General features: G+C 52.3%; 1 protein-coding gene across 6 annotated transcripts in view; it reads right to left on the reverse strand.

Moving 5' to 3' along the window:
- PLA2G6 (phospholipase A2 group VI) overlaps window positions 1–18,743 on the reverse strand; it is a 57,948-nt gene that overhangs the window by 32,019 nt on the left and 7,186 nt on the right. Inside the window, exons 1-2 of one of the 6 annotated variants that reach the window (XM_011284210.4) lie at window positions 18,380–18,679; window positions 14,303–14,556 (exon numbers count right to left, since the gene is read on the reverse strand). In XM_011284210.4, the coding sequence (XP_011282512.2) occupies window positions 14,303–14,556; window positions 18,380–18,430 (305 nt within the window). In that variant the 5' untranslated portion in view covers window positions 18,431–18,679. Of the gene's footprint in view, window positions 1–599; window positions 746–14,302; window positions 14,557–14,656; window positions 14,682–18,379; window positions 18,680–18,743 lie in introns of those variants that run through there. The other 5 variants (XM_011284207.4, XM_019835556.3, XM_019835560.3 and 2 more) reach the window with 5 other exon arrangements.

The raw sequence follows: 18,743 nt of genomic DNA on the forward strand, positions 1-18,743 counted from the left end.
TAAAATTAAGGGGCGCCTGGGTGGCTCAGTCGGTTAAGCGTCCGACTTCGGCTCAGGTCATGATCTCGCGGTCCGTGAGTTCGAGCCCCGCGTCGGGCTCTGTGCGGACAGCTCAGAGCCTGGAGCCTGTTTCAGATTCTGTGTCGCCCTCTCTCTGACCCTCCCCCGTTCATGCTCTGTCTCTCCCTGTCTCAAAAATAAATTAAAATGTTAAAAAAAAAAAAGAAAGAAAGAAAAGAAATGACACTGAAAATTGATCATTGGGCTTAGCATCCACTGACGACTTTGACAAGACACTTTAGGTGGAAAGCAGAGCCTGACTCGAATGGTTTAAGAAGGAATGGAATGCAAGAAACTGGAGGAGTACAGACAGTATGTTGGAGGGGTTTTGCTGTAGAGGGGAGCAAGCAGAGGTAGCTAACGGGGAAGGTGGAAGCAGGCATTTGAATTCCGGTGAGAAGAACCCAAAAGAAAACGGGATCTCTCTGAGGCCTTCCGCTCCCACGGCAGACTAGGTCATGTGAACGGGAGCGCCTCCTCGGGACAACCAGAAATGCGCGACAAAATATAAGAGGCCATCTGCTTGAGGCGCTGGATACCTAAGTAGACTGGGATGAAGTGCCAGGCTGGACGGATTACGGAAATCTAGGAAGTGAGCCTGGTGTTGAAGGCTGCTGTCACTTGAGAGGCCGGAGGGATACACCGTAGCGTTGACAACCTCGTGGGCTCGGGGGACAGGGACCGGAGGCCAGGGGCGGGCCACCTCTGACCGTGGGTGGGCACCCTGAAGGGCTAATGCTACCAGGTACCTGGGAGAAGCAAACATAAAAGAAACAGAAGGCCAGGTTTCGGGGCACCTCGGTGGCTCAGTTGGTTAGGTGTCCGACTTCGGCTCAGGTCACGATCTCATGGGTTCGAGCCCCGTGTCGGGCTCTGTGCTGACAGCTCGGAGCCTGGAGCCTGCTTTGGAATCTGTGGCTCCCTCTCTCTCTCTGTCCCTCCCCCACTCATGCTCTCTCTCTGCCTCTCAAAAAAATAAATAAACGTTAAAAAAATTAAAAATACATCAATAAAAATAAAATCTTAATAAATAAGTGAATACATACATCCAATTGCCAACAGTTTAAGAACCCAGTGGCCAAATATAAAAGCGGACTGGATGTGGCCTGAGTGGCTCAGTTGGTTAAGTGTCTGACTTTGGCTCAGGACATGACCTCATGGTTCGAGAGTTCGAGCCCTGCATCAAGCACTTGGCTGTCAGCACAGGGCCCACTTCAGATCCCCCGTCTCCCTCTCTCTCTGCCCCTCCTCTGCTCGCACTCTCTCTCTCTCTCTCTCAAAAATAAACATTAAAAAAAAAAAAAAAGCAGACTGGGAAATGCTGACGAGAAACCAGTGAATAGGAACATAGGCCAGAAAAGAGTAAACAGAATAAAGCCTGAAGAGCCTAAGGATGAAAAGGCAGGACAGGAGAAAAAGGACACAGAATATATAACGGAAAGATCGACCACACATATAAGTGGCACTACAGAAGCAGAACAGAAAAAGAACGGCACGGAAGCCATGTTTGAAGAGTTCATGTCTGTGAACTTTTCAAAATTGATGAAACCTTTTTTTAGACTGACTGAAAATATCTATGCGCCCTCCCACACAAACACAAAAATAGAAATTCACACTGAGGGACCTCGTGCAGGTTTTTAAAACATGGCCCCCAAATTCTTTGACACTGCTCCCATTGAGTAGTGGTGCCTTATGGCTCTTTACCCTTTAATTTGACTCGGTAACTGTTTTGCCAATAGAATATGGCAGAGGTGATGCCACTTTAGTTTCTGGAGCAAGGTCTTGAGAGACTGGAAGTTTCCACCTCTTTTTTCTGGGGACCCAGTTATCATGCTATGGGAAAACTGACACAACCCACAGGGATGATTCTTGACCTTGGACCCTTAGCTCTGGACGAACTTCCAGGCAACAGCCAGCTCCAACCCGCCAGCTGTGAGTGAGTCATCTTAGAATTGGACCCTGCAGTCAAGCCACCCTGGCTAACACCATGCAAAGTAGAAGAGAGCTTTGCCCACTGAGCTCGGCTCAAATTGCATACGTGTGTGGGCTACACAATTGATTGTTGTTTTAAGGCAAGTCCTGGGGTAGTTTGTTACACAGCAGTAACAGAGGACGACGCACATCCGTCAACCTACTGAAACACAGCAGCAACTGACAGGTACCATATTACAACGGCTGTAAACAAAACGTGGAGAAAAAATACTAAAAATAGCAGTCTTCAAACACTGGCGGCTGGCTTCTCAGCAATGGAGGCCAGAGACAGTGGAATGACATCTTAAAGAGCTAAAAGAAAATAAATGTCAATGAGAATTCTATACCAGCACGCTTCCCTTTAAGTAGGAAGCTGATATTAAAACATTTCACTCGTCACACAAACCAAGAGAAAGAGAGAGAGGCTTTGTCATTTGCAGACCTACACAAAAGAAAACAGACACGGATTTTCTCCAGATAGAAGGAACTTGATCCCATATCGATGGCCTAAGATACGGGGGGTGGGGAGGGGATGAAGTACCAGGAAAATGGCATTTTTGTGGGTGAAACTAAATAAGTGTTGGTGGCATCATGTCTTGTGTTTAAAATAAAAATAGAATTAAAAAAACAAATGGTATAGAAGCCTAGAGAGGAACAAATGGGGTTAAAAAGTTCTAGGACCCGTTTGTTGTTCTGGGAGACACTAACATACCAATTGTACTTCAGTCAGTCCAAGGATGTGTGTTCCGATCTCTAGGGTTCTATTAAGAACTGGGAAGGGTTTCCGATTTTGCCCTACTTGCAAACTAACAAGTTAGCCTGACATAGTTTCATGGATGCTGGCAGAAGACACAAGATTCCTGGATCCAAGACAAAGGCCAAATTGTTACTCCCAGCAACAGCAGTAGCCAGAGTATCAGCGTGTGCGCCAGTTCCCTGGGATCCAGTTCCCACAGGGTGACATGAAGAGGGCCAGGTGACACCTGCTCACGTTGCATTAGAAGAGAGAAACCCTGAGTGTAGGGAACTTGAATCTCTTACCATTGTGAATCAGCAAATCTGTCTCAGCTTTGCCCTGGAGGATGATATGATTTTTATTCCATAAGAAAGTAAGCAAATGTCCCCTCTGCTCTAGGGAAAGACCCAATCTCTATTTTCTAAGGCTGTTCGCTGTATTAACCTCCTTGTAAAGATAACCTGAAACAGAGGAAGTCAGTGTCTCTGCTTGCGAGACACACGAGAGACCCACAGAGAACTGTCCCCCAACAGTTTTATCACTGAAAGAGAATGACAAAAAAAAGAGAGAGAGAGTGAATGACAGAATGCATAACTTTCAGACTGACAGAGAGGGGACAAATGGAATAATAAGAAAACGATCATGAATTGCAAAACCATTACGCTAAGTGGGAAAAAAAAGTCTTAAGGCTACATGCTGTACGATTAGAAGGCAAAACCTTAGGGACAGAAAGCGTATCGGTGTTTGCCAGGGGCTGTGGTGGGTGCCGGGGACTTACCACAAAGGAGCACGGAGGGAATTTTGGAGACCACAGAAATGTTCTGTATCTTAACTGTGGTGATGGCACATGGGTGTGCCCTGTCACCGAAACTCACCAAATGCTACACTTCCATTGGTAAATTTCTCATTTTTGTAAATCGCATCTCAGTAAAGCTAACTAAAACAAAACAAAAATAAAACTAAATGTGCAAGAAGACAAGAAAGAAAGGAATAAAGAAAATAGGTAGAACAACAACAAAGAAACTAACAAGATGACAGATTTAGACCCAAATATATCAGAATTGTATGAAGTACAAAGAGACTTAATGTTCCAAATAAATGTAAGGAATAACAGACAAAGATAATATGGGAAAAAAGTCAACCGTATACTCTTAACAAGATTAAAAATATATACACACACACACATATAATGTATATATATAAATGTATATATAATGTATATATATAAAGAGAATATTTATACATTTTTATATTTATTTTACATTTATATGTTATATTATGTTATATATTATATATTATACAATATAATACTAACCGAAAAGATCTGGTGAAGCTATAATGATAAGAGACAAAATAGAGTTTCAGGTAAAAAGCCTTACTGGAAACAAAGAGGGACAATTCATAATGAGGACAGTTTCAACCCACCAGGAAAAGATGACAATTAAGCTAATATGCACTTCATAATAAATCTCCAGAATAAAGTCAAACTTGATAGAATCTTTAAAGCTAGACCTTTCTAAAAACAATGAAATCATCCATAATTCCAGCAAAAAAGAGAAAAAACGAGACAAATCCACAATCACACTGAAATATTTTAGTAACTTTTACCACTCGTGAAACAATCAAACCAAAAAAAAAATCCTTATTGGATCTAGAATGATTAGTAAACCTGACCTGGCCGACATAGATGAAACGCTATCAGCTACAGAATAAGCTTTCTTTCCAAGCACGTGCAAACAAAAGTTAGAAATACTAGGCGTAAGCTGGGCCGTAAAGTACATCTGAACAAATTTCAAAGGTTTTAAAATATTTATTTTTTTTTAATGTTTATTTATTTATTTTTGAGAGAGAGAGAGAGAGAGAGAGAGAGAGAACACGCGCACACAAGTGGGGGAGGGGCAGAGACAGAGGGAGACAGAGAATCCCAAGCAGGCTCCATGATAATCTTCACAGAGCCCCACATTGGGTTTGAACTCACAAACTGTGAGATCGTGAAACCAAGAGTTGGACATTCAACACATTGAGCCACCCAGGTATCCCTCAAAAGCTTTAAAATATTTAGACTATGTTCTCTGACCACAGTGAAACTAAGCAAGAGACCAAGAACAAAAAGGGAACGAAAAGTCTCCCATACGTTTGAAAATTAAACAAGATACATACAGGGGCGCCTGGGTGGCGCAGTCGGTTAAGCGTCTGACGTCAGCCAGGTCACGATCTCGCAGTCCGTGAGTTCGAGCCCTGCGTCAGGCTCTGGGCTGATGGCTCAGAGCCTGGAGCCTGTTTCTGATTCTGTGTCTCCCTCTCTCTCTGCCCCTCCCCCGTTCATGCTCTGTCTCTCTCTGTCCCAAAAATAAATAAACGTTGAAAAAAAAAAAAACAAGATACATACAAACTATCTATGGTTCAAATAAACCTAAAAAAATTTTTTTTTTTTAATGGGGCGCCTGGGTGTCTTAGTCAGTTGAGGATCCAGCTCTTGATTTTGGCTCAGGTCATGATCTCATGGTCTGTGGGTCTGGGCCCCGTGTAGGGCTCTGTGCTGACAGCTCAGAGCCTGGAGCCTGCCTCGGATTCTCTGTCTCCCTCTCTCTCTGCCCCTCCCCCACTCACACTTGGTGTCTCTCTCTCTCTCTCTCTCTCAAAAATAAGTAAACATTAAAAAATTGTTTTAATAAATAAATAAACTTAAAAAAATTTTTTTTTTAACTATCTATGGTTCAAACAAGAAGCCATGGGGAAATCTGGCAAACATCCTAACCCAGTGATAATGTAAACATTCTCTATCAAATTTGTGGAGGAACCTCTACCTCTGGATAGGACAGAGGAGCTTATACCAAACTAGCCTTCCTGCTGAAAACAAATAGAAAACCAGGACTTAATGCAAATGAGTACATGAAGGTGTTGGAGGGAGCCCAAGGCAGACGAGGATACAGGCCAAGGTTGTAGAGAAGAGGAAAGCACACTGAGGTACGCCCCACATTTTTACTCAGGGCACCCTGGGACCTGTGATGCAGGATATAAAGGATGCAAAGGCTGGGAGAATTCCCGCTAGGATGGGCAAAGAGAGGCCAGTGTCCAGAGTTTTCCAAGAAGGCCAGAACTTGAGGGAATTACAGGGAAGTAAGCCCCAAATTCTGCAAGCAATTTTCCCTCCCAAGCTAGGCGGAGCAAGATGTCAAGAAACCACAGTGTTGGGGCGCCTGGGTGGCGCAGTCGGTGAAGCGTCCGACTTCGGCCAGGTCACGATCTCGCGGTCCGGGAGTTCGAGCCCCGCGTCGGGCTCTGGGCTGATGGCTCGGAGCCTGGAGCCTGTTTCCGATTCTGGGTCTCCCTCTCTCTCTGGCCCTCCCCCGTTCATGCTCTGTCTCTCTCTGTCCCAAAAATAAATAAACGTTGAAAAAAAAAAAATTTAAAAAAAGAAACCACAGTGTCACCGGGGTGGCTCAGTCAGTTGAAGATCCAACTTCGGCTCAGGTCATAATCTCACAGCTCATGAATTCGAGCCCTCGCATACGGCTTGCTGCTGTCGGCACAGAGCCGGCTTTGGATCCTCTGTCCCCCTCTCTTTCTGCCCCTTCGCTGCTCATGCTCACTCTCTCTCTCAAAAATAAACATTTAAAAAAAAGAAGAAGAGGAAGAAGAAGGAAACCCAACAGAAAACAGCAGCAGAGAGGTTACAGAGCCAAGCAGAAACTGGGGCAGTTTTTCAGTAGTTAGAAAACAGAGATTAAAGTTCGAGGCCTACCAGGTGGAAGGAGCCTGGTGAAACCAAGGCCTTCAGCTGAGGCCTCAGAGCTTCTACGCCCTGAGAGTAGACATTAGGACCTAGGAATCCGTTCCAGGTAGATAATGAATCTAGTTACAAAGGGCAAAATAATAAAGCTTCGGGAAGATACTACAGAACTACAGAAAAATATCCTCAACTCCTCATGGTAGAGAAGAACTTTCCTATACGGTACATGAAAGCAAACAATAAGAGATCAGAGATTCTGACTTCGTTGAGACTAAGAATTCTTTCTTGTCAACAGAGAGCATTAAGAAAGTGCAAGGGTTGGGGCACCTGGGCGGCTCAGTCGGTTTAAGCGTCCGACTTCAGCTCAGGTCACGATCTCACTCACGGCTCGGTCCATGAGTTCGAGCCCCATGTCGGGCTCTGTGCTGACAGCTCAGAGCCTGGAGCCTGCTTCTGTGTCTTCCTCTCTCTCTGCCTTCTTCCTCTCTCTCTGCCCATCCCCCACTCATGCTGTGTCTTTCTGTCTCTCAAAAACAAATAAATGTTAAAAATTTAAAAGGTTAGGCGTCCGACTTCAGCTCAGGTCATGATCTCGTGGTTCATGAGTTCAAGCCCCGCGTCGGGCTCTGTGCTGACAGCTCAGAGCCTGGAACCTGCTTCGGATTCTGTGTCTCTCTCTCTCTCTGCCCCTCCCCTAGTTGTGCTCTCTCTCTAAAATAAACAAATAAGCATTAAAAACAAAAAGAAGAAGAAAGTACAAGGGTAAGCCATGAGGGGATGGCTGCAACACGCATAACCAACCAAAGGTGTGTGTTTGAATATAGATGCTAAAACCGTAAGAAAAAGAACTTTATTTTTTAAGTGTTCAAGAGCATGGAGCAGGTAACTTCACTGAAGGGAGTGCCAAATGGTTCATCACCTTATCCAAAGGTGCTCAAACTCGTATGTAATCAGGCAAAGGCAAACGAAAGCCACAATGAGACACTACTACACATCCAACAGAACAATTTTTTTTTTAAGTTGTCAACACTATACATCAGAAGCAACAGGAATCTCTTTCACCGCTGACAGGAAACCAGATGGGCATTATCCACTGAAGCTCAGGATGTGTATGGCCTCAGCTCGGGAGCTGGTTCCACTCCCCGATAGACGCCCACCACAAATGCACACGTATACACACCAAGAAAACTAGAAGCAGCCCAAATTCCCACCAACACACAAAGGAATAAGTGAGCTGTGATGTAGTTAACACAGCAGAATTGTACTGCACAGGAGCCGGACCCAGTTCCATGCAAAAACATGTGGCAATCTCACTAACAAAAGGCTGAGCAAACAAGGCAGGCACAGAAGCAACAACCAGTAAGTTGGGTTAACGGTTACCCTTAGGGGGGGCAAGGGAGCAAAAGGGGGGCTTCCGGGGTGCTGCAATGTTCTATCTTTTGACATGGGTGCTGGTTACAGAGGTATCTGTGATCATTGAGCTGCACGTACTTTTCCGTGTGTGGTGTATTTCACTATTTTTGACAAGTTTCAAGAGAGAGAACAGGAGGAGGGAATTGGGGACGGCTGAATAGAGGCAGTGCCTGAGGGGAAATGAAGTCAAGGATGAATTTTTTTTCAAAAAAGGAACAAAGAAGAAACAGCACATTTGTATAGCAATGGAAAATACCTGGTCAAGAGGGGGAATTACCCAGGAGAGAGGAAAGAATTGCTGAAGTGATGTCCTGAGGTGGATGAGGGGATGTTGACCTTGACGGGGACTGGCCTCTGCAGTGACAACAGGGAAGGCCCAGAATGCTGGAGCAGGTGTGGGCAGACAGGGTGGAGGCACAACCAGCTGCGGGTGAGCATGAAGGGGGTGGGGAGGGAAGGAGGTGGAGGACAGGGTCAGACATACCTGCTGGCCCTTTGGGGTGAGGACAATCGGCAGGGAGGGGAGCTCCTCAGGCCATGGTGGAGAACTGGAATTAACCAGCATTAGGGTTTTGCCAAGCAAATATGACAAAGAAAGAGAAGCAAGAAAGAAGAGAGGGTATGCAAGGTGTGATCATAATGACAGTTTCAGCAGGGCAGGAAGTGAAGTCCATGAAGGGGACGGGGACCCTAGCAGGGTGACACCTCGGTCTGTGTCTGCAGGGGGAGAACTTGGCATTGAGAGGACTAGGGAGAAGGAGCGGGAAAGACAGGAGCAAGGGCGGCAAGTGGGGGGCTTGTATTTGCAGAAGAGCCGCGGTTCCTGGTGATGACAAGATCCAGGGAATGGCCATGTGGGCTGAGGGAGGTCTGGCACCAAGAGCCGTGGGTGTAAGGCGGGGGGGGGGGGGGGGGGGCGCCCGGCAAATTTCACAGTCACCGAGCATCAAAACAGGTAGTGATGGTGACAGGGCACTCTGGGCCAGGGGCACATGTCCCCCAGGGTGTGGGGAACCCCAGGACAGAGTGTGGATAGTACAGGATGATGATTTCAAGGCTGGGGGGCAAGGGGCACCCTGTCCCTCCTCCAGGCCCAGTAGGGGAAAGACCGGGAGAGAAAACTCTTGAGGCTTTCGCGGGAGAGCCAGCCTTGGGTTAGGGCCAGGGGTGCAAGATTCAGAGAGCAGACTGAACACCGAGAGGGCTCGTGGGGCTGTCTTTTCCCTCTCTTCTGGAACTGAGCCCCCAGACAAAAACCACCTGGCATCAGCTCTGGGAAGCCTCAGCCTTGGCTGCGAGTGAGCTGTAGATGTGTCTCAGGGGCTCCGTGAACTTCAGGAAATCGCATGCCGTGCATTCGGGGGGGGGGGTTGGGGGGGGGGGTGGAGAGGTCCCCTGGGATTTTCAAGGGCGTCCTAGACCAAAACATGGGCAAGAACCATTAGGCTAGAGTGGTATCTAACTCTCCAGTTTCAAAGCTGAGCACGAGCCCTTCGGCACCGAGGAGAAACTCTCTGCACGTGACGTGCCTCTCTCTCTGCAGAGCCCTCTCTCGGCGCCTCCTCCAGGTGAAATCTTCCTCCTCCTCCTTTTAGGCCCATCTCTCCCCCAACTGCCCCCGAGAGGCCTTTTCCAACCCCTCCTGTTAAAATTTTTTTTTCAACGTTTATTTATTTTTGAGACAGAGAGAGACAGAGCATGAACGGGGGAGGGGCAGAGAGAGAGGGAGACACAGAGTCAGAAGCAGGCTCCAGGCTCTGCGCCATCAGCCCAGAGCCCGACGCGGGGCTCGAACTCACGGACCATGAGATCGTGACCTGAGCTGAAGTCGGACGCTTAACCGACTGAGCCACCCGGGCACCCCTAACCCCTCCTGTTAAAGATACATCTACCTTCAGTGGACGCGGGGGCAACCACACTCGCGACAAATACTCCTCACGCACCTGAGTGCCTGCCTGGCACTACCACGGGCATTCGGGGAGAGGACTCTGACCCAGGCGCTGTCCCTCGGGACCTCTGCGGTCTGCTGGGGAGACACAGGTGCAAACAGACACATAGCGATCCCAGGCAAGAGAGGTGGACAGAAGCATGGACAGTGCCGAGGGAGAAGAGAGTGGGGGACGACCCGCCCACAGAGCAGGGAGCCAAGGGTCGGGCAAACGGGGTGGGGAAGAGCGGCGGCAGTGAGGACAGAGAAGGAAGGGGCAAAGGGGGAGGTCTGTTTGGGGAACATAAGAGCGTTTCCTCGTTCCTATTGTAACATATTTCCCGCTGCATGCTGGGTACGGATCTACCTTTCCTTGCTACTGTGTGAGCTCCTGAAGGTGTGCTGTGTTCAGAGAGGGTGGGCTGTGGGCTGGATGAATAGGGAGGGAGCAAGCCTGGATACAGGCCACTCAGCTTGTCTCAGGTCCCAGTGTTGGGGGGGGGGGGGCTGCCTCGAAGATCAGTCCCCTTTCAAGAAGCAAAGATCACACGTCACAAGCAAGGGGCAGGAGTAGGTGATGAATTCGCAGCAGGAACGTAAGTCTGGATGTTATCAGGATGCGCACGCAAGGCTCCCAGAGACTACCAGAAGAGCCAGGGCTCTGGACCGACCATACGTCAGGCCCGGGGTGCCCAGGACGGGCCCAGGCGAGCGGAGTCCCGCCCAGCTCTCCGCACTGCACGGTGGCCCGGCGGGGGGAGGGGAAGGAAGACCTGGGTCCCGGAGCCAGAATGCTGGGTCTGGACCCCAGCTCTACGACTGACCAGCCTCCCTGGCTACCTGTAACGGGGTTGTGTGCCGTGGGGCAGTTCGGAGCCCTTTGGGCGAGCAAAGGCGGGGGAGGCCTTTCAAAGGCAGGATGTCAGCACCCCGGAGAAGTCTAGAACACCACACCTTCCTTCTACGAACTGCAGGGGATTGGGAGCAGCGGGGGAGACCCCGCGATGACTACCTCTAGGAGAACCCCTGGGCTCTGGCCCTCACACACACCCCCCCCCCAGGCCTCGGCATGGCCATTTCTGCACCTCTTCATAACCTCCACCCTGCTTCCCAGCTCACCTCCCCGACTGCCTTGAATCCGACAGTCCCCAGTCCCGGACAGAGGGCATGGCGCACAGCGAGCCCTCCGTAAATACCGCCGAGGCTGCGTGACTACACGGTGCTCATCTCACAAGGCCGGGTGCTGGGGACTGTACTGGGCTGAACAAGACACACACGGCTGCTCCCCCTCACGGGCTCTGTGGTCCACCAGGAAGGCAGTCTACTGAGCGCAGGGAAGGGGTGCTATGGGGCCACACAGCAGCAGCCCCTGCTCTAGCCTGAAGGTCAGGGAAGGGCAAGCAGAAGTGAGGCAGGCCAAGAAAAGGAAAGCATTCTGGGCCGACGGAAGAGTCTGGGCGAACGCCAGGAGCACAGGGTGGCAAGAGCTGAGACCAGAGGGAGGAGCAAGGCTTGACCACGCTGGTCCCTTCAAGGCAGGCTAAGCAGCTGATGAGTTAAGGAAATAGGGAGTTCTTGAAGAGTGAAGCAGGGAAGGGAGGGATCAGATCTGTGCTCTGGAAAGCTCTGCTCTGACAGCAGCTTGGAAGAGGAAGGGAGGAGAGCCAGAGGCTGGGGGGCGGGGGGGGGGGTGCAGCTGGAGTCTGTGTGTGTACAATGACCACGGCCTAGAAAGAGAGGCGGCAGCAAAATGGAGAATAACAGAGCCCCGGGTTTTGGATTGGCACGCGGCTGGAATACAAGGCTCGGCTTCCCAGCCTCCCTTGCGGTTAGTCGTGGCCACGTGACCACCACGTCCGGGCCAAAGGGATTCAGGTGAAAGGCTTCTGTGCAACTTCCGGGAAGCCCCTAAGAAGGAGAGCGTGCCTTTTTTCACCCTGTGCTTCACTTTTCTGCCGACTGGGAAGACGGCCGTGATGGCTGAATCTGGCGTGGCCCACCTGGGACCAGGTGGTGACCTAGAGAATGAAGGCCACCCACGGTAGAACAAGACAGCAAGAGCCTGGGCCCCTGGGGTCTCTGCAGAGCAGAGCTGTCTGCCGTGGCTGTCACTTGGGAGAAATCACTCAGGCCAAACCTAAGCATGACGGACGGAGAAGCAGTGGCAGACTCAACGTGTGCTTGGGAGGGGCACCCGACAGAACTCAGTCGTGACCCGGATCTGGGGGTGACGGAGCCCAAGGAACCAAGGATCACTCCTGGGTTTCTGGATTGCACAACCACGCAGATGGACAGCGATGCCATCTGCTGAGACAGAAACGCTTGGGTGGGAGCAGGTCAGAAGAAGAGGAGAAAGAGTCCAGGGCCAGGTGAGGGAGGTCAGGAATTCTGAGAGGAGACGCGCACTTGGCTCGAAACCACACGTGACACTCCCTATTCCGTCCAAAGGCTCAGAAAAACACAACGGCGCAGGGAGAGAAAAGGCTTAGGAACCAGAGGACACAGGTTCCGTTTCCTCACTGCTTCCCGTGCAACCTTGAATGACTCCCTTATCTTCCCGAGCCTCAGTTTTCCTACCCATAAAATGGGATACCGCCTTCCTTGCTTCCTTCTAAAGGTCACTGGAGGATGTGCTCATGTACCATATGTGAAAATAGTATAAAGTGGCCCCCTAATTAAAGGTAGTAAATAAACACGTAGTTGGGGCGCCTGGGTGGCTCAGTCGGTTAAGCATCCGACTTCGGCGCAGGTCATGAACTCACAGTTCATGAGTTCGAGCCCCGCGTCGGGCTCTGTGCTGACAGCTCGGAGCCTGGAGCCTGCTTCCGATTCTGTGTCTCCCTCTCTCTGCCCCTCCCCTGCTTGTAAATAAATTATTTGTTAAACAAATAAATAAACATTAAAAATAAAATACATGAAAAAAATAAACATGTAGCTAATAAGCTGTTGGCAAAGGGCTGAACCCCCTGGATGGAAGTGGGGCTCGAGCTCGCTGAGTCGGATCTGGAACCCTGTCAAAGGACATTTGTAGCGGACAGGACCTGGGTGATGGGGGAGGCTGGTAGAGCTCCCGGGGCTGGGTGCCCCAAAAGCAAAGCTGAGTGGTGCTCCAAAGAGGGGACCCGCCGCCTGCTCAGCTGTGCGTTCCCCACCGGCCACCCTCAGCTGCGGGCCTGGGGAGGAGTTCTGGAGCCACAGGAAGCCTGCCTGCCCTGTCCTGACCAAGGCCAGCAGGATGGCCATCCGCTCAGGCCCATCTGTGCCCGGCGTGTGGACTAGCTCTGCTGTTTAAAACTGGCTGCTGAGCTGTGTTCTTTGCCCACTGTGGGGGCCTCTGCCTCAGTTTCTCTGTAGAGCCAGACTTGGATACTCCCCTGATAGGCGGCCTCCACTTTCCTCCTGTTGGCTGGACACTGACCCCCCAGCTCGCCGCTGAGATCCTGCTGGCACGCCTCCTCGATTGGAACGGCCCCGGAGGCTCCCTCCGGCCTCACTTCTCACCAAAGCCTCGAACGCACCGGGGATCCGACCCAGCCTGTCAGCCTGCAGGCGCCCCCCCACCTCCACGCCTCTGCGCGTCTGGAATGACCTTATCCACTCTCCTCTGCCGGGCACGTTCCTACCCATTCTAGGCTCGGAGTAGCCCATCGGGAAGCGATCACCTCCCGCGTCCCCACTGTCCGCCCCTGCCACGGCTCTCCGCACATGGCTGTTACGGTGCCTGGCTGTGCACGTGGCCTCCCCCGAAGACTGCACATTCCGTAAGGACACGAAGCGTGTCTCACAGCGCCAGCTGGGCCTGGCCCAGGTCCCCGGACTCCCGAGCCACCGGAGACGCCCGGTGTGTGGTGAGGGTTGGATGGTGGGCCGGCCAGATGGATGAACGGATGGAAAAAGGCCCATCAGCACTAGCCCAGTGCCAGTCTGCCAGGCTCCTCTGGACCCTGCGTTTCGGGTGCTCGGCCACTTCTCCACCCCTGCGCCACTCGGCTCTGAAGCTGGCTCAGTTGTCTTGGCCCTGTCCTGGCTTCCCACCCTGTCCTTCCAGCCCACGGGAGACCCAGCATGCCCTGAAAAGTGAGCGCTGTCCACTCCTCACACATTCTCCCGCACCTTGGCCGGCCCCTACAAGGACAGTCACGCCTTTAAAGATCCAGGGCTACAGGTGATCCCTCGACCTGACCCGATTTGACCCTTCTCGGCTTTCCTGTCCCTCCTCCTTCCCTCCCGCAGCATGGGTCCAGCCTGGAGGCAGGACGAAGCCTAGGCTTCTATCCCCACGCCCCTGCTGCGGGGCTCCTGACAGGCCAGAAGGTGCAGAGACTAGAAGGTGCCCACCTCCCCCCCCCCCCACTCCAGAGCCCTCAGATGTTAGGCCCAAAGAAGCTGCTTTTTGCCCAAGGGACCTCCAGTGCGAGGAGTCAAAGGAAAGAGGTGCGTGCGGGAGCCCGTCGTCACCCACCGGAATCCGTTCTGTGAGTTCCTGGGGTTGATCAGGACGCAGTCCCATGTGCGGCTGGGAAAGTTCTGGAACAGAACCAGCTGCCCTTCCTCCCGAATCCGGCCACTCGAGACGTAGTCCGCCACAGCCACCTCCTTCACCCGGAACGGGTTCGAGAACAAGTTGGTGACGCTATTGAGGGTGTTGACCAGGCGCCCAAAGAACTGCATCTTCCGCGGGGCAGGTGGGGAGGCCCTGCCACCTGCCCCCTCGGTCTAGAAGAAAACGGGGTCTCTGGTCAGCTGGGCTCGGTCTCCCATGCCCACCTCACCAAGGGTAGCAGTTTCCTGCACAGGCTCCCAGATCGCTCCCCACCAGTGCTACTGGTTCTGGGCCTGGAGGGACCTGGAAAGGAGGGAGAGAAAGAGAAATGACACTGGGTAGGGGGTCAGAAGGCCTGATGGGAAGCTGCCACCACACCCAGGGGACCAGACCCCTCCTGCTTCCTGACCAGTTTCCCCAACGGAGCCTCAGTTTCCTCGTCTGTAGTGTGGAGCCGTGTCACTCAACAAGGCGGCAGACAAAGGGGCGCCTGGGTGGCTCAGTCGGTTAAGTGTCCGACTCTTGATCTCGGCTCGGGTCATGATGTCACAGTTCGCGAGTTCGAGCCCCGTGTCGGGCTCTGCACTGACAGCATGGAGTCGGCTTGGGATTCTCTCTCTCTCTCTCTCTCTCTCTCTCTCTCTCTCTCTCTCTCTCTCAAAATAAATAAATAAACTTAAGAAAAAAAGAAGATGGCAGACGTGAATACACATAGACGATACTGCTCTGTCCAGATGGAGGGGTTCTTGCTACCTGAGGTTCAGAGTCAGGATTTTAGCATTCAGAAAGCTTGCCATGAGTCATTTCAATTCTGCAAACGAAGCCAGTGTCCCGTCTCTACAAGAAGCCGCAAGGGGACCAGGATCGTCCCACACTCCATCGGGGGCGGGGGGACTGGAAGCGTTGGTCTCCAAGTGCCTCGGCTTCCCAAGTGCCTCGGCGATGAACGTGAACGTCAAGACTTACACACCACAAACGTGTGTTTGGATGGAAACACATTTACGTGTCAGATTCAAAGGGTCACGGTTTCTGCCGTGGAAACTGTTCCCAGTTGGGACGACAGAATCAGACGTCTCACTGTTGCCTAGGCTCCCAGAAAGCATACTGCGTTCCTGAGGCAGGGCCACCAAGCTGGGTGACATTTAGCTACAGGCTGCCCTCTGGCTCCGGGTCGGGAGTGTGGGCACCCCGGGGGAGGGTGGACCTGTGAACGGACACTGGCCACACTCTGGCCCAGCTCTTGAGGAGAGGATCGAGCTTGGGGATAAAAAGAACAAGAAGCCTACGAAGAACCACCTAGGAAGGGAACAAGGGTCGATGACGATAATTACACCAGGGGACGTTTACTGAGCCCTTACTGACTGGGCAACAGGCCCTGAGCCAAGCATCTTACGTGACTGTCTCATTCCATTCTGAGAAAACCACACGAGGCAGGGTGCCGGAGCAAAACTGTGTTCAAATCCTTACCAGCTGTGTGTCCTCGGGCAAGTCACTTAACCTCTCTGTGTCTCAGTGTCCTTATGTGCACCGTGAGAACCGTAACGGTGCCCAGTAACAGAACCTGCAGACAGCGAACGTTCAATCAACATTATTAGTCCTCTTTACTGCGATCGCCCTTCCTCTGACAGATAAGGAAACTGAGGCTCGGAGACCGTGCTTGCAGAGTTTTGAAAGTGCTCTACAGCTGTGCAGCGCCCTTCCTCTTGTGATCGGTAATAAGATGTGGCGGGGGCAGGCTGTGAGCCTCAGTGTCCCCTTTAAAGTGAGGACAGTGCTCACCTCTCGTGTGCTCTGAGGTTAAATGAAAACTTCCTTAAGAATGTTTAGACCTGTGCCAAGGTCCTTCTTTCTCCTGCCCTTGGGAGCGGAAAGGACAGAGGTGCTGCGGGGGCGGGGGGGGGGGGCTGCGCCCCTCCCCATAGCCAGAGGAGACGGGAGAGACCCCAAAAGATGGCATGGGAAATTGTCCCTGGAAAAGACGCCTCCGAGACAGAAGGCGTGGCACACGCATCAGTGTGCGCAGCAACAATGTTTGTTTTCACCCAGAAACGGAAGTAACTTCTACACCCAACATTACAGGGATTGTAAATTCCGCCGTGTTTGCTCCCGAGAGCCCCTGGAGTCACGAGAGACAGTGATGGTGACCGTTACAGCTCAGGAAGCACGCGGTGGTGTTACAGGCTCTGTGGCGTCGAGTCCTCGACGCTCCCTGTGCTATTTGCGAACTGCAAACTTTGCGAACTGCAAACTTGACCGCAAGGCCCCTGCCTCTCTGCGCGGCCTCTCCCGGTCGGTCCCGCTCACTGGGCTCCAAATCTCACAAGGTTCCAGAAAGCAGGGCTGTCTCGCACTGCCTTGCCTGTCCACTGTTGAGCTGTCTATCTGCTATGTCCTTCCTCTCCTTGATCCGCCTGCCTGACGTCACACCAGCCAGATCAAACACTCATGTGCCTCTCTGTGCTCTCTGGCCCTGGGCCAAGAACTTGACATATATTCATCTTTAATCTGCACCACCACCCTATGAAATTGTTACCGTTATCATCCTCGTTGCACCTATGAGAAAATCAAGGAACAGAGAGGTAAAGCAACGGGCCCAAGGTCACACAGCGAGTGGGCGAAGGACAAGAGTTAGAGCCAGACAGGCTGGCTCTAGAAAGAGTCTGAGCTTCTTAAGGACAGGTGCTTGGTCTTTTCACCAACGTGCACTCACCCCTGGCACAGGCGTGGCCCACAGCAAGCCTGTGAAAACATAATTTAACTGAGTAAAAATTATACAACAACCACAACGGAAGGGATAGAAAAATACCAAAATACGAAGGGGAGATGAGGATATTGGGTTCGTGGGCCATTTCCCCCCCCCCTTTTTCCTATTTGTCCAATGGAATGGAAAAGGATTTTGTGTGTGTGATGATTCTATTTTTTTAAAGAAAGTAGGAGTGCAGGCTGAGCCCCTGGGGCCCACAGCTGGGGACATGGGGACCCACGGGGGTCAGGACCAGCTTAGAAAATCAACACGGGGCGCCTGGGTGGTTCAGTCAGTTAAGCGTCTGATTTCGGCTCAGGTCACGATCTCGCGGTTCGTGAGTTCGAGCCCCGCATCGAGCTCTGTGCGGACACCTCGGAGCCTGGAGCCTGCTTTGGATGCTGTGTCTCCCTCTCTCTCTGCCCCTCCCCTGCTCATGCTCTGTCTCTCCCTCTCTCTCAAAAATAAATAAACATTTTTTAAAGAAAGGAAAGCAGCACAGAGGCTTCCCAGAGAGCAGGCGGGTGGCACCAGGCGAGGGGCTCAGAGGCAGTGGGTAGAGTCCAGAGCGCCAGCGCCCATGAGCCCACTGGAGGTTGAGGGGAGAGTCACCACGGGCGACCGGCTGGATGGACAGGCAGACATCTGGCCCCAGAGGAGAAGACGCCTTCCTCAGCGTCCCGGGGCTGGTGGCCGGGCTGCCTCCCACATGCTGGCGACAGCCCGGCCACAGAAAGGACAGGTCTGGCCACCACCCGGAGGCTTCCAGGGTGGGCGTGAGGGTGAAATGACACAATGGAGGGAAAGCGTCGTCCCAGACGCTGGCCGACCGTGGGCACACAAACAGGGGCCATTGTTATCACAAGGCAGAAGAAAGGAAGTGAAACCCCTGGGCCACATCCTGGAACAATCATAACAGACCAGCCCGGAAAGCAGCAAGTGAGAAGCAGACAGAGCGCAGGCCTGTGTTTCCCTCTTGCTTCGCTTCTGCGCTCTCCCTCCCATCCTGCCCCTGACCTTGGAGCCCACGTTGTTTCCAGCGAGGCTGCAGGGGGGAGCACGCGGCTGCAGCGGGGAGCACGCGGGGCTGGGGAGCAGGCTGCCATGGGAACAGCGCCCCCCCCCCACCCCCTCACCCCTGCCTTCCCCCCCACCCCGCTCTGGCTTCTCACAGCTACTTGCCCTTGACCTCCCTCCCCAGATCATCAACACTCGCTTTCCTCTGCTGACACCCCGTCTCTATGGCTCCTCACCTGGGCTTGCTCCCTGCACGTAGGTGGCGGCGCAGGGGACACCAAGGTCATCTGGCAGGGACTGGCCGCTCCTGGGCACCTAAGGCTTTGAGCAGCTCTCAGATGCCACACGCAGAAGAGCAAGGGCTTCTGTGGTGAGGGGGACGCTGACAGTCCCGCCTCTGCACTCCTGCGATTTCCGGGTGTCACCTACGTCTTCCCTTCGGTGAGGCCGGATTTCTCTGGCCTCTTCTCCTTATTTTTGCTGACCCATCCCCTGTCAAAGGCCCAGCCCGCCTGCTTGGTTTCTTCAGGGAAGACTCAGAGAGTCTTCTTCTGCTGGGCGAGGCGCCCCTAGGGGAGAGGACCTGTCAGGCAGGAAGGA

The sequence above is a fragment of the Felis catus genome, chromosome B4 (assembly GCF_018350175.1).
Source record: "Felis catus isolate Fca126 chromosome B4, F.catus_Fca126_mat1.0, whole genome shotgun sequence".
Taxonomy (NCBI): domain Eukaryota; kingdom Metazoa; phylum Chordata; class Mammalia; order Carnivora; family Felidae; genus Felis; species Felis catus.